Below are 12499 nucleotides of genomic sequence, written 5' to 3'. Positions count from 1 at the left end.
CTAGGACACAGTGATTTCCTCGTCCTCCTCGCCTTCCTCATCCTCATCGGAATCAGAGAAGTCCGAGGGTTTCCCCGGGCTGCTGGAGTGCACAGGAGAGGCAGGCAGGGTTCCTTCCAGCAAGTGCCTAGGGTCAGGGGGTGCATGGTAGGCCAGGCAAGGACCTGGGCTGTCTTCCTCCTCATCCCCAGGGCCCTTCTGGCCCACGTCGCTGAGGTCTGGGTGAGGGTTTAGTTTTGTGGGAAGGGTCTGCTCTCGGCAGCCCCCGCTAGACAGGAGCTCGCGCTCCTTGGAGTTCCGCCACTTCATGCGTCGGTTCTGGAACCAGATTTTCACCTGTGATGGAAAAACCGGGAAGCCAGTCAGTGTGTGCTCACGTGTGTGTGTGGGGGGGCAGCCCTCAGGGCCGGGATTTGGGGAACACGGAGAAGGGAGCTATCATGCCTTTAAGGCAATTTCTGCAAAGTTACACCTACATTTCTCTCCCGCTTCATCCATCCAACCCCCTCATCCATTCTTGTATCCATGTACCCATTCATGTATCCACCCACCTACCCCAACCATGCATACACCTATCCATGCATATACGCATCCATGCATACACGCCTGTACATGCATGACATCTATCCATCCATATCTATCCACGCATCCTCACTAGGCCTTGGTTTCCCTAGCTGAGTCGTCAGTCCAAGTCTCAGGGAGCTGGTACAATTGATTGGCACGGGTTAGGGTGGAGTGTGAGGCGCACCTGCGAGTCCTTCAAGCCCAGCTTGGCAGCCAGCTTCTTCCGGTCAGGCTTGCTGATGTATTTCTGCTTCTGGAACGTCTTCTCCAGGGCTTTCCGCTGCACATCAGAGAACACAGCTCTGCGTAGCATGCCCCGGCGAGGCTTGCCACGAGCGGCCAGCGGCCAGGAGAAGGTCCCTGGGATCGGCACGACGCTGGAGGACGCTGCGGAGAGGGGAAGGGCAGAGTGAGCCCAGCGTCCAGCGGAGCCGGAGCCTCTGCCTCTCATTGGCTGCTTTCCCCGGCTTTCTCCCTCCCTTTCTCTCGGGTCCCTTCATCTCTTTAAAGCACTGTTTTTTCTCCCGGTAAAGAATAGATCGAGAACCTGCAACCTGCCTGAGTGAAAGGCGCTTTCCGCACAAATAACTTTCCCTTCAACCGTGCAAACCCGGATTAGGAAAAACCACGAACACAGCCACAGTCGCCTGTTGCCCCGCCACCCCATCATTCAATGGTCTCAGAGAAACAAGCCGCACCATCCAGCTTACACAGCAACAGAATAAAACAAATTGCAAAAATAAAAATAAGTAACCCCCAGAGACCACTCAGCACACACTCGCGTTCCCGCTAAGACCCACGGACTCGCCGTGGTGACGATGGTTGTACCTGGTAAAACAAGGTACTTGTTGGTTTGGAATACAGGGGAAAAATCCGCTTTGACTTAAAAAAAAAAATCTAGTCATTCATCTTTTTTTTTAATATGATTTTCTGCCTCCCCCACAACGTAAAGAAATCGGCCTGAATACAAGGAAAGTGGCGTCTAATTAGCACATTGACCGCTACCCCCTGGGAATTGGTGCCGTAAAAAGGGGGAGAGTTTCGCTTTAAGGGAGAGAAAAGAAAAAACAAAAAGAAACAGAGACGCTAACGAAGCGTGAATGGTAATTGTGTAGTAATGAACTAACCGCAAAAGGCTATGGACAAGCAGCGAGAGCCATATATTACCGGGACAAAAGAGATTTACACTCAAGCTAAACACAACTGGAGGCCGAGACCACTGGGGGACCAGTGATAGATAGCAGAGACTTCTCTACCCCCAATCTTTCACATTAAATGGACACGAAAAGCTATTTATAAAGCTCGGGTTGTTTTTGTTAGGCCATTGAGGCGCGGGAGAAAGGAGCAAATTCCTTTGTGGGCAAAAGCCTGAATGGCTGTGATGGGGAGTTTCTTCTCCCCCTTAAAAAAAAAAAAAAAAAAAAAAAGTTGCTAGTTTCTTTGGCTGTTATTGGGAGAGCTGTCCTGGTCATGCCCAGCCCCCACCCGCCACCACCTAGAGCTCCCTGGCTAGCCGCATTTTAAACAGCTGTATAGTGATCTAGTTGGAACACTGGAAAGTTCCCAGAATGAAAACTTTTTGAGGGTACTTCGCCTGTAGACCAGGACCGAGTGCCGGATTCTGCCAGCTGTTTCTATTTCCTCAAAAAGAGCCGGCGTGCAAGATATGGGGTCGGGAAATGTGGTTGGCAAGAGAAGTTTGGGGTCGCAGGAAGATCTAGGCTTCCTTACCCCTGGGCACCACCAGGCATCCCACATAAGAAGGCACCCCATGTACTCTGGTGGAACCTCTCCCCCCCCCCCAAAAAAAAGGAACAGTCATGGATGGCTGTTAAAGAGGAATTAGCCGCGGCTGGTAGGTGTTTCTCGGCGGCGTGGAGGGGCGAGGGCCGGTCTGCGTGTGGCTGCCTGGAGGAGCTGGCCAATTGGTCACGGTGCTGAGACCTTTGTGGCGAGTGGTGGCCAAGTGCAGCGACTCTGTGGGAAACGGCGGCGCCGTGAAGGGATGCCAACAGCTCCTCGCCAGGAAGGGAACCGCCTCAAATGCGGACCATGACAATTCTTGCTAATTTGTAGAGCAGGGAATTGGTGCGTAGTGTCAAGCAGTCACTGCTTGTGCTAAATGGGGTATCAAATTGGCGCGACGGATTCGTGAATGTTGTACGCCTCGCAACCTCTGAACCAGAGCGTAACCCCAAGGGTGGACGGAGAAATACGGCTTGGGGGCAGAGAGTGACGGGACGGACTGGGGTGGGCTGCCCCTCCTGGGGCAAAGAACGCAAGAGACCTACCTGGGAAATAGGAGGATCTAATGAAGGGTTGAAAGGAGCCTTCGAAGTAAGGAAAGGCGAATGTCTTGGGAGGGGGACTCTGCAGCAAAGCCGGCGACGTTTCTAGAAAGGAGGGAGAGTCATGGGCGAGTCACATACACGATCTAATTAACACTGCAGCTGGTTTGGGGGACATCTTTTAAAACCTATTCACCTAGTAACATAAATGTGTGTAGCGCTGTCTCATTTGGGAAAATCACCCCACCCCCGCCTCCCGGTGCCAGAGACTTAGGCAAATTGGACAGGGTTGCAGATCCATCCATAATATAAACCAACACAGTACACGTGTTTAAAACGTGTTATGTTTAAAGCACAATGTCTGCTAGCAGTAGAGGGCGGGAACGCAGATGCCAGAGCGCTTGCGCTCTGAGACGCCAGACGGCAGGCAACTGCGCTCGCTCAGTGGTCCCGCGGCTCAAGTTCATTCGCAGGATTCAAGGCCTGAGGCTTTTCTTCCAACTAAACCCTCAGTACCTAAATTTCGTAATCCGTGGCCTGGCCCCTGGGGTCTGAGTTCCTGCGTGGACCTGTGCACTAATAAGCGCAGAGGAACTCGTTTGTGAAGGGCTTGGGTGAAAGGCTGCCTGGCCGCTGGACGCACGTCGAGGGCTCGGCTGTTACTTACCTCTTCTGGGCGCGGATGAGAGGATGGCATTCACCCCAAACTTTAGAAACGTGGGCTCGCTGGCAGGGGAGAGGGCATTCTGCGGAGAGCTGCCACGCCGGCTCCCGGTCCCCGGAGAGCCCAGGTCTGAGGTCCCAGAGTCGGCGAGGACTGTGGGGGCCTCCTGCCTGGGGGGTGACAGACTGGCAGGGGGTATGCTGCGGGGCAGATAGGCGGGCGGCCGACTGATGCGGATCAAATCTTCCACCAGGAAACTAGAGTGACCGGAAAATGCGGATTGAAGGGACTGGGGGAGTGTTAGGGTGGGCGTGGGTCGCAGGAGGCTGGGGAACCCCGCGGCGGGCGCGAGGAGGCCGGGGAACATCATGGTCAGAGCGGGGCGGGTGCAGCAGCCCCTTCTCCCGTGGCCGGAGGGCAAACGCCTGGCTTCCCGCCCCTCCCGCGGCGCCCTCTTCGGATCAGTGTCCTGGTAACCGTCCTGCTTGGGCGTCTTCAAGTCCTCTGTGTCTCTCCGGTCCAGGAGACGGTTTTATACTGGCTCGCCCGCTCCAGCGCTTTAAAAACTGACAGCTCTGACAATGAAGTTCAACAAAGTTCTCCACTCGGGCTTCATTCGCGGGAGACACCGGGCTCTCTGATTGGTGCAGAGACGCAATTTATGATTGGATTAGTCTTCATAAGCATGGCCCGCACAATGGGGCGGCAACAAAGGCCGGCGCGCATCAACCCTGCGCATCGACGGCCTCTCTGCTATACAGTGAGCCCCAAAGCTCTCACTGGGAGTTTTTGTTCTGAAGCAACACCCGGGCTAATTAAATGCCTATTTAGAAGTTTCAGATGACATCTTGCCTCATAGAAAAGGAATTATTTAAAGAACGCACTAAATTTATTTGCGGCTCCCTGCTGAGCCTCGAAAATAAATCAATAAATATTCATAGAAGTACATCTCCAGGCTATCGGTAAAATAACTCTCCCTTGTGTGTGAGGGGCCGTGTGGAAAATTTCAAGCCCTTGAGCATGAAAACACACTACGTCTCTGGTCTCCAGCTATTTCTCACTCAATGGGAAACGCAGAGCAGATGCGCGGGATGGGTTAGAAGGCTTTTCTCTCACACTCAGGGAGACTTAGAAGTAGAAGCCGCGGGTGTTGTAGCAGACTACAGTCAGTCCGGTTTGGGGGAGACTTGAGGGGAGTTGGTATTGGTGCTGTTTTGTTTTTCGGAGAATGGTTGAATTCCAGAGTTGATGAGCTCAGAAGCAGTAAAACCATCCACCTTCAACTCCCAATAACCTGGAAGTGGAGGAGAGACCAAGAGAGACAGAAGACAGACAGACAGACCCCCCCCCACACACACACACAGAGAGAGAGAGAGAGAGAGAGAGAGAGAGAGAGAGAGAGAGAGAGAGAGAGAGAGAGAGAGAGAGAGAGATGTTTCCGAGAACTTGGTTGAGACTGTCCCAGAGTGCAGGCGTGTTCCTTGGAGGAGGAGCCTCGCAGAGTCCTGGACCAAAACTAGACCAACATCACCTGGGAAGGCTCGCCCTGCAGAAAGCGCCCTTTTCTTCAGATGAGTCAATCCGGGCAGGCTCGCGTTTTCCACCACTCACCACCCTTTGTTAAAGCCGGGGCCCCTGAAAGCCAGGACAAAGCTCCCGATATCGCGAGGTGCTTAAATCCTGAACATTGTGCGGCCTTTGGATTCACTGCAAGGGAGAAATGTGTGAAAACTATATGGAAGAACCAGGTTTAGACCGGGGGGAAAACCTCTCCGGAGCCTAGTCTTTCCAACCAGACCTCTGGAGAGCCTCCTTTGGCTTTCCTGGGCCAAGGCTGAGGTGGCTGTAAGCCTGGCTTCTGGCTCGGCGAGATGACAGATGTGTTAAATGTCCCATTCATTTCTTTAGTGCGATTGAACCCTCCCCCAAGAGAAGTGTGCAGCCCTGCCAGGCCGCCCTGATCCTATTAGCCATGAACTAACTGTCACTTTCAGCTGGTTTTCCTTTTCGCTTTTTAACACAAAGCTTTCTCAAAAATCTTATTAACCAGCCTTATTTCTCTGGATGGTTTTGTTCAGGGCGTTTTGTGTTGACGATCGCCATGTCGCTGCTTTAACCATTCATGAATGCGCATCTGCAATTTATATCACATTAAACCAGGAACGGCGCGCACTAAAGCTCTCCCTTGATTCCAATTAAAAAGTTGTTTAGGACCGGACTCCGGGTGAATTCATGCTCGAGGATGGTGAAATACAGAGTGTCTGAACCCAGGGCTGCTCCCGTATCGGGAGGAGTAGCTATCCAAAAAGGATCACTTCAGCACAGGCGTAGGTAGCTGTACAGGGTCCTGGACGTGCAAGGGGCAGATCTGTTGAGAAACTTTTAAAGTTTCTTGTTTTTCAGCAAAATAGGCTAAAATTCCTCCTCCTCTTCTCCTTCTCCCTCTTTCTTCATTCCCAGTTTCCCCTTTCCCCTTCTTTCGCCCTTCCCTACCACACCCTTCTCCTGCGGACTTATTTCCTACCCCTCTCCTTACCCAACCCATCCCCCTCATCCGAGGCCAGGAGCAGCTCGGAAATTCTGAAGACCCTTGTGACTCCGGGTGCTGGAGTTCCTAAGGCCTTCCCTCCTCTTCGGATGGTGGGAGTTCAGCCTCTGTTATGGTCCTTGCGGGGCGGGGGGGGGCATGGAGGGTGACCGAGGCGGGGACAAACACGCCAGGCAGAGTTTGAGAAGTTTTATTAGAAAGGGGGGGGGGAGGAAAGAGAAAAGAGGTAAAGAGCCACAGAGGCAACAGAGAGAGGACTGAAGAAAAGAGGGAGACGGGAAAAGTCCTGTCTGCCGGAGGAGCAGGAAGAGAGCTGGAAAAAGAGAGCGTGAGTGGGCGGGGCCTGTCATTTAAAGGGTCCCTTTGCACCTGCCTGCAGACTACACAATCGTGGAGCCCTGGGCTGACCAGGGCACTGCCTGAGTGCATTCTGCCAGGTGACAGGGTCAGGCCAGGTTAATGCCTGAATCCTTACAGCATCTACCTGCAGAAATCCTTAGGTTGCCGCCTTTGGGAGAGAAGGTCTTTCCTAGGTTACTTCCGGTGAGGTGAGGTTTTCACAGCCCTGGCAGGCTCCTAACTCCCCTTCACATCCCCGAGCTTATCCCAAATGCGGCTAAAGCTCTACCTTTAGGAAGCTGCTCTGACTCACTACAAGGTAGGCACACCCTGACCCACACAGATCCCTAAGAATTGCCCTGCCGACAAAAAGAAAACCAGGATGTGGGGGAGGCTGGCCGCCGTTGAAAGAGCAAAATTAAAACTCTAAGGTAGCAAGGAATTGCAGCAACAGATCATACTATACAGTGGTTTCTGAACGTGCCCTTTCAAACTCGTGGCCACCGGGGGCCACGTGCATGGCGGCCGCGCCTAAGTCCTGTGACTAATGCCATTTGACCTGAGCGCGAGGGGTTTTGTGAGCCCTGACACTCACTGTGACGTCGTTATCTTCAAGTTTATTTCGGACAAACCACTCCCGTTCGTTATTCTGAGTTGAAATTTCTACCCGTTTCCCTTTCCTGGGTTTCCCTTCTGGTGCACACCTTCAATCCTGGCACTCGGAGTAAAGGCAGGGGGAGGTCTGTGAGTTCCAGACCAGCCTAGTGTACGTAGTGCGTTCCGGGCTCTCCAAGGCTTCATGGTGAGACATTGTCTCAAAAAGCAAAACAAAAGAAAGAAGATAGGGGCAAAAAAAAAAAAAAAAAAAAAAAAAAAAAAAGTGGGAACTTGGGTCAGGCCCTTCTCAGTTTGCAAAGACAGGCTGCTGCAACACAGCCACGGCTTCTGGCCTGAGAAGGAAGGGCTTTAGGACGTCCCGAGGGTCCCTTTCGGCTAAGCAAATGCCTTTGCAACTTCCGGCTCTCCCGACAGAGGAACGACTCCGACCTGGGGGCGGGGAACAGAGGCGACAGAAGCTCGGGCCGCGTAGCAGGAGCTTCCCACTCTCGGAAAAGAAAGCAGTACCAGCTTCAGGATAGCGAGCTGCGGCCTCCGTAGACATTGGTCCTCGGCTCTAGAAGGCAGAGAAAGCGCGCTAGGCGACAGGGACTGGCACCGGCCACCGGGCTTCTCCGGTGTGTGGGGGGCGGGGGGGCGGCGGTGGAAAGGGAGTGAGGACTGGAGTAGCTACGGAGGAGAGCTCCAGGCGCGGGCCAGAAAGCGTTAGCACAGCCCCAGCCTCTATTAAGACAACTCTGAGAGGCTCACCTTTAGAATAGACTACAAGGAGCTACTGGCGGGCCCAGCCGTTTCTAACCTCTCCCCCCCCCCACCCCCGCGCTTTCTCCTCGCTCCCCTCTTTTTCCTCGAAAATCCTTCTATTGTGCCAATCAAGCAGATGGTTTCTAGAAAATATAGCTTGGCCTCGCTGACCGAAACTAATTTTAACTAGCTTTCCAGGCCTGCAACGTTTGTTTTGCTCTTACAAAATAGCTCCCAAAACAGCTGGCAAGGGTGAATTAAACCCATTAAAGACACGTTTATAAGAAATTATATTCACATAGATTGCCCGAACCCCCTTGTGCAGCCTAAGAGAAGGGAAGAGCGTTATTTAAATGAAAATGTCGCCAAAGGCTCCCCTCCTTCTCGAGGCCTGAAAGTCTCAAAACATTTTACTAAATAGATTAACTTGACCATTGTCTCCCATCACATTGATCAGCTTCATTAAGTGAATAGCTGAACAAATATATTACGCATGCATGAAAAGCTCTTTTTCCAAGGCTCTTATTGTATCCTCGGCCCTGACAGGTGGTTAACTGTGTGTTGTGTTTTTTGGTGAGTTTTTTGTGTTTTCTTTTTCTTTTCTTTTCTTTTTTTTTAATTCAAAGAAAAAGGCTCTCTGTAGGGCAGCCCAGTGAGGTGGTGTTGACTCGGTAGTCCCCCTGGGTCCCGCCCCTTCCAGGGATGGCAAGCCTCAGATGCCAGGCAGGGCATCAGAGCCCATTAGAAGTGATGCAAATTAAATCTTGGTGAGTCAAAGCTTCAAACTCGAAGCCACCTCATTTGAGAATCAAGTTCAGAGTGTTTCTAATACACGTTTTCTCTGGTCTTGAAGATAAACTCCTTTCTCTTTTCCTTACCTACCCAATTCTAGTCTTTAAATTAAAAAAAGAAAGTGTGTGTGTGTGTGTGTGTGTGTGTGTGTGTGCCCGCGCGCACCCATGTGTGGAAATCAGAGAACAACTGTCAGGATTTGGTTCTCCCCTTCTACCAGGTAGGACCTGGGACTTGAACTCAGGCTATGTAGCTTGGCAGCAAGCACCTTTACCCGCCCCCCCCCCCAGTTGTCTTTTAACTTTATGTTTGCATCCTATTCACTTTATGGTGTGTCCTTAATCAAAGTCCCCCTTTCCTGGGCCTCAGAGGGCCTGTGGGTGAAATGAACGGTTGCTTCACCGGCTCTTTAAAAGCCTTTCAGATGTGAGCTTCCTGGAATGGAAAACACTCCTACTTTTTGCCCAGCTGGCTCTGGGGCCTCAGCAACTCTGTGCTTTTGGGCCCAGCAGGAACACCAAAGGGAAGTATTTCCAGGAAGAGGGAAGCTAGAACTCCTGGGCGCAGGTAGATTGGCCCCAGGCTGGCTTTCTCTCCTTTCCCCTCTGGGGTCTCAACATCCACAAGCCCTCAGGCTCTAGCCCATCCCCCTTTCCCCTGATGCGGCTCCTCTCAGGCCCCTCTTCCACCAGGAGGCAACGGCTGGACACCAAAGGAAGAATGGGGGGTTGGGGTGGGGGGGTGGGGCTCCTCCCAAGCTGCCCCCCCTGTCCTGGGCCTCAGTTGCTTTAATCACAGGGCAGCTTCTTTCTTTGCACCCACCCTCCCACAGTCCTCACCCCCAGAGACCTATTGATTTTCTGTCTCTGACCCGTTCTGGTGAGAGGCTTGGGTGAAGGTGAAGTTGGCTGCAGAGGAAGGATGCCTCTCCCTACCAAACCCGCGGCTTTTGTCCACAGACAGGAGAGGCAGCTATCTGTTCAGCCTTCTCTGGGCGTGCAGACCAGCTGTCCCTTAGAGGGCTTCGTTTTGTAGCGCAGCAGAGAGTGTCCTGGGGACTGGTGAGTTGGATGCAGATTTTGAAGCCCTCCACCCTGCCCCCAGACTTGTTCATGCTAAGTATAAGCGTCCATGCTCTGTATACTGAGGCCCATACCAGCCTGTCCTATCTTGTAGGCAGTTGCCATGTTAGTATTAAAACTTAGTCCTGGGGACTTGAGTGGCTCAGCAGTTAAAGAGAGTGATGGGAGATGTCATTCTGTATATGTTTCTTATACTGGTTAATGAATAAAGCACTTTTGGCCAATAGGAAAGGAAGATAGGAGGGACTAGGAGACAAGGAGGAAAGAGGAAGTAGTAAGGAGGAGCCAAGATGGAGAGTCTGGAGAGAATAGAACCACCAGCCGCCTCTCGTTGGTAAGAAACGGGTTAATACTTAAGACAGAGCTAGCTGATAAGAAACAAGTAACTGGCCAACAGCATAATATCAAATACAGAGTCTCTGTCTATTATTTGGGGCTGGCGCGGCGGCGGGACAAGACTGGCGGCAGGCAGAAAAACCTTACTCCTTACAAGAGAGCTTGCTGTCCTTCCAGAGGACCAGAGGTCTATTCCCAGATACTTAAATCAGTTGGCTCACAACTGCCTGCAATTCCAACTCCAGGGTAATCTAACGCCCTCTTCTGGTCTTTTCAGGCACCTGCATGTGCATGGCATACTTGCATATAAACAAAGACTCATTTTTTTTTAAGTCTTTTTTTTTTTTTTTTAAGTTACTCTTGCCCAACATTTAAGATCCCTCAAGGGAAAAGGTGTTTGTTTGTCTCTGAGCTGAGACTCACTTTAAAACAAATTCTTATTTTCTTACTTCCTTACCCCTTTTCTTTTATGTTCAACAAGGAAAATGTAGAAGGACTTCCTGGGCATGGTCACATACACCCATAACAGCGGTACTGGAGAAAAAAAATGGGACTTGGACGATTGAGAGTTGGAAGTCAGTCTGAACTTCAAAATGAATCCCTATAAAAAACAAACAAACAAACAAAAAAACCCCAAACCAAAACAACAACAAAAAGCAATTAAAAAACTAGGTAGGTCATGGGCCCAGGGGGAAACTTAAAACTTAGTCTGAAGAGGAATCATATTTTATGATTCCAAAAAATATATCGCTATGCCCATATGCCAGTGTCTCACGGAGTCTTCATCCAAGAAGCATCTTCTTGCAGCCCATGGGAATTAACAAGGAGACCCATAGCTGTGCAATGTGTAGAGAATGAGAGGCTTCGGGACACTGCGTCCTAAATGGAATGTCTTCATCAAACTCCCTACCTCTGTGTGGCTGAGGAGCCACGGGTGATGGGTGAATCCAAGGAAACAGACGCAACAGGACTGATGTGCGCAGGAACACCCAGAGACTGTGTCAGCACACACACACCTGCCCAGGTTCAGGCCAGACAGGGTAGCCAGGGGAACGTGGACAAGGAGTCTCACTACTAACCAAGAAACTATTTGTGACGAGACTTGCCTGCAAAGGGAAAATCGGTTTTCTCCCATGGAGTCTCACTGGGTTTATCAACCACACTTCAGGCAGGCCCCAGGCCCACCCACAAAATGAACTCAAAGGTTTTTTTTTTTTTTTTTTTTTGTAGATTTTTTTGTTTCACTTTGCCTTGTTTTCAGATTTTTTTTTTCCTCCTATTGGCCTTTTGTTTGTTTTGATTTTCATTTGTGTGTGTGTGTGTTTACTGCTGCTGTTTATTTGTTTGTTTTTGGAAGGTGGGGGGGACACAAAGTTGGGTGGATAGGGAGTTAGAGGAGCTCTGGAAGGAGTTGGGTAAAAAACATGATGAAACTATACTGTATAAAAAACTTGGTAAAAACAAAACAGCAACAACATAAAAAGTGATTATCAATCTCCCCCCAATAAAAGGAACAAAAGGAGTTGAAGTTATTGTTGAATCAGTGTGGGGGGGGCACCTTGGCAGATTCCATGGAAGGATCTAGAGTAACTGGGGGGAGGGGAATGAGGGAGGGGGGGGGCTGAGGGGGTGCGCTGGGGAAATAAACACACCAGGCAGACAGAGCTTAAGTGAGAAGCTTTATTAGAAAGGGAAGGGGGGAGGGTAAAGAGGTAAAGAGACACAGAGAGAGAGGACAGAAGAGAAACAGAGACAGGAAAAGTCCTGTCTGCCCCAGGGGATTAGTAGGGGGGAGAGGGAGAACTTTAGGGGTCTTTCTTTTAAAGGGGTCCTTTGCATCTGCGTGCAGACTAGCAGTCGTGGAACCCTGGGCTGACCCGGGTACTGCCTGAGTGCATTCTGCCAGGTGACGCACAGGACAAGGCCAACATAATGCCCGAATCCTTACAATCAGGATCAATTAGTGGGAGAAGTTGAGGGGGGGTGGCGCTCAACGTGTTTCTCTTGCAAAATGTACATGCCATATTTCTGAATATTGTCTGGTCCAGACCCCCATGGGGGGATTAAAAGCAAGGCCACTGGTCTTTCATATTGTAATGTAAATTACAATACTTTCTAAGTATTGTTTTCCCAGCAGATAGCCATTGGGAGGAGATCACAAGACTGAAGTGTAGTCAGTAAACAATCGTATCTGATTTAGGATCTCTGCTGGCAATCAGGGTCTTTCAGTTGGAGAGGGAAGACCCTTAGTGTTTACAGTAATTACTTGCTTAACTCTGTGCTGGTTTCCAGTCTCTATCTTAGAGAGCGCTGAGGTAGTCATGGTGGCACCTCCCACTTCCCACTCCTTCTTGCTCCTGGCCATACACCCCTTCTCCAGCACTCAACGCTTATTTGTGTGCACACTTTACTTCTGTGAGCCGAAGCCTTTAAGGGTCTTCTGCTGTCCTTAGTCTTCGTGGACCATCTCACTTGATGCTCATCCTTGAGGGTCTTGGTTTCTCCTTTGATTTTACAGGGCGGC

The 12499-nt window shown here is 50.9% G+C and overlaps 1 protein-coding gene across 1 annotated transcript; it reads right to left on the bottom strand.

The window, feature by feature from the left end:
- On the bottom strand, positions 1-3886 carry Dbx1 (developing brain homeobox 1). The gene is made up of 4 exons (XM_051174391.1): positions 3520-3886; positions 2856-2957; positions 749-951; positions 1-336 (listed from the first exon to the last, which is right to left on the bottom strand). The coding sequence occupies exons 1-4, from the start codon at positions 3884-3886 to the stop codon at positions 1-3; spliced, it is 1008 nt and encodes a 335-aa protein (XP_051030348.1).
- Between the last annotated feature and the right edge of the window lie 8613 nt (positions 3887-12499).

This window comes from Phodopus roborovskii, unplaced genomic scaffold (assembly GCF_943737965.1).
Source record: "Phodopus roborovskii unplaced genomic scaffold, PHOROB, whole genome shotgun sequence".
Lineage (NCBI taxonomy): Eukaryota > Metazoa > Chordata > Mammalia > Rodentia > Cricetidae > Phodopus > Phodopus roborovskii.
The sequence above is the reverse complement of the archived record's forward strand: the minus strand, read 5'-3'. Positions and strand labels throughout refer to the sequence as shown.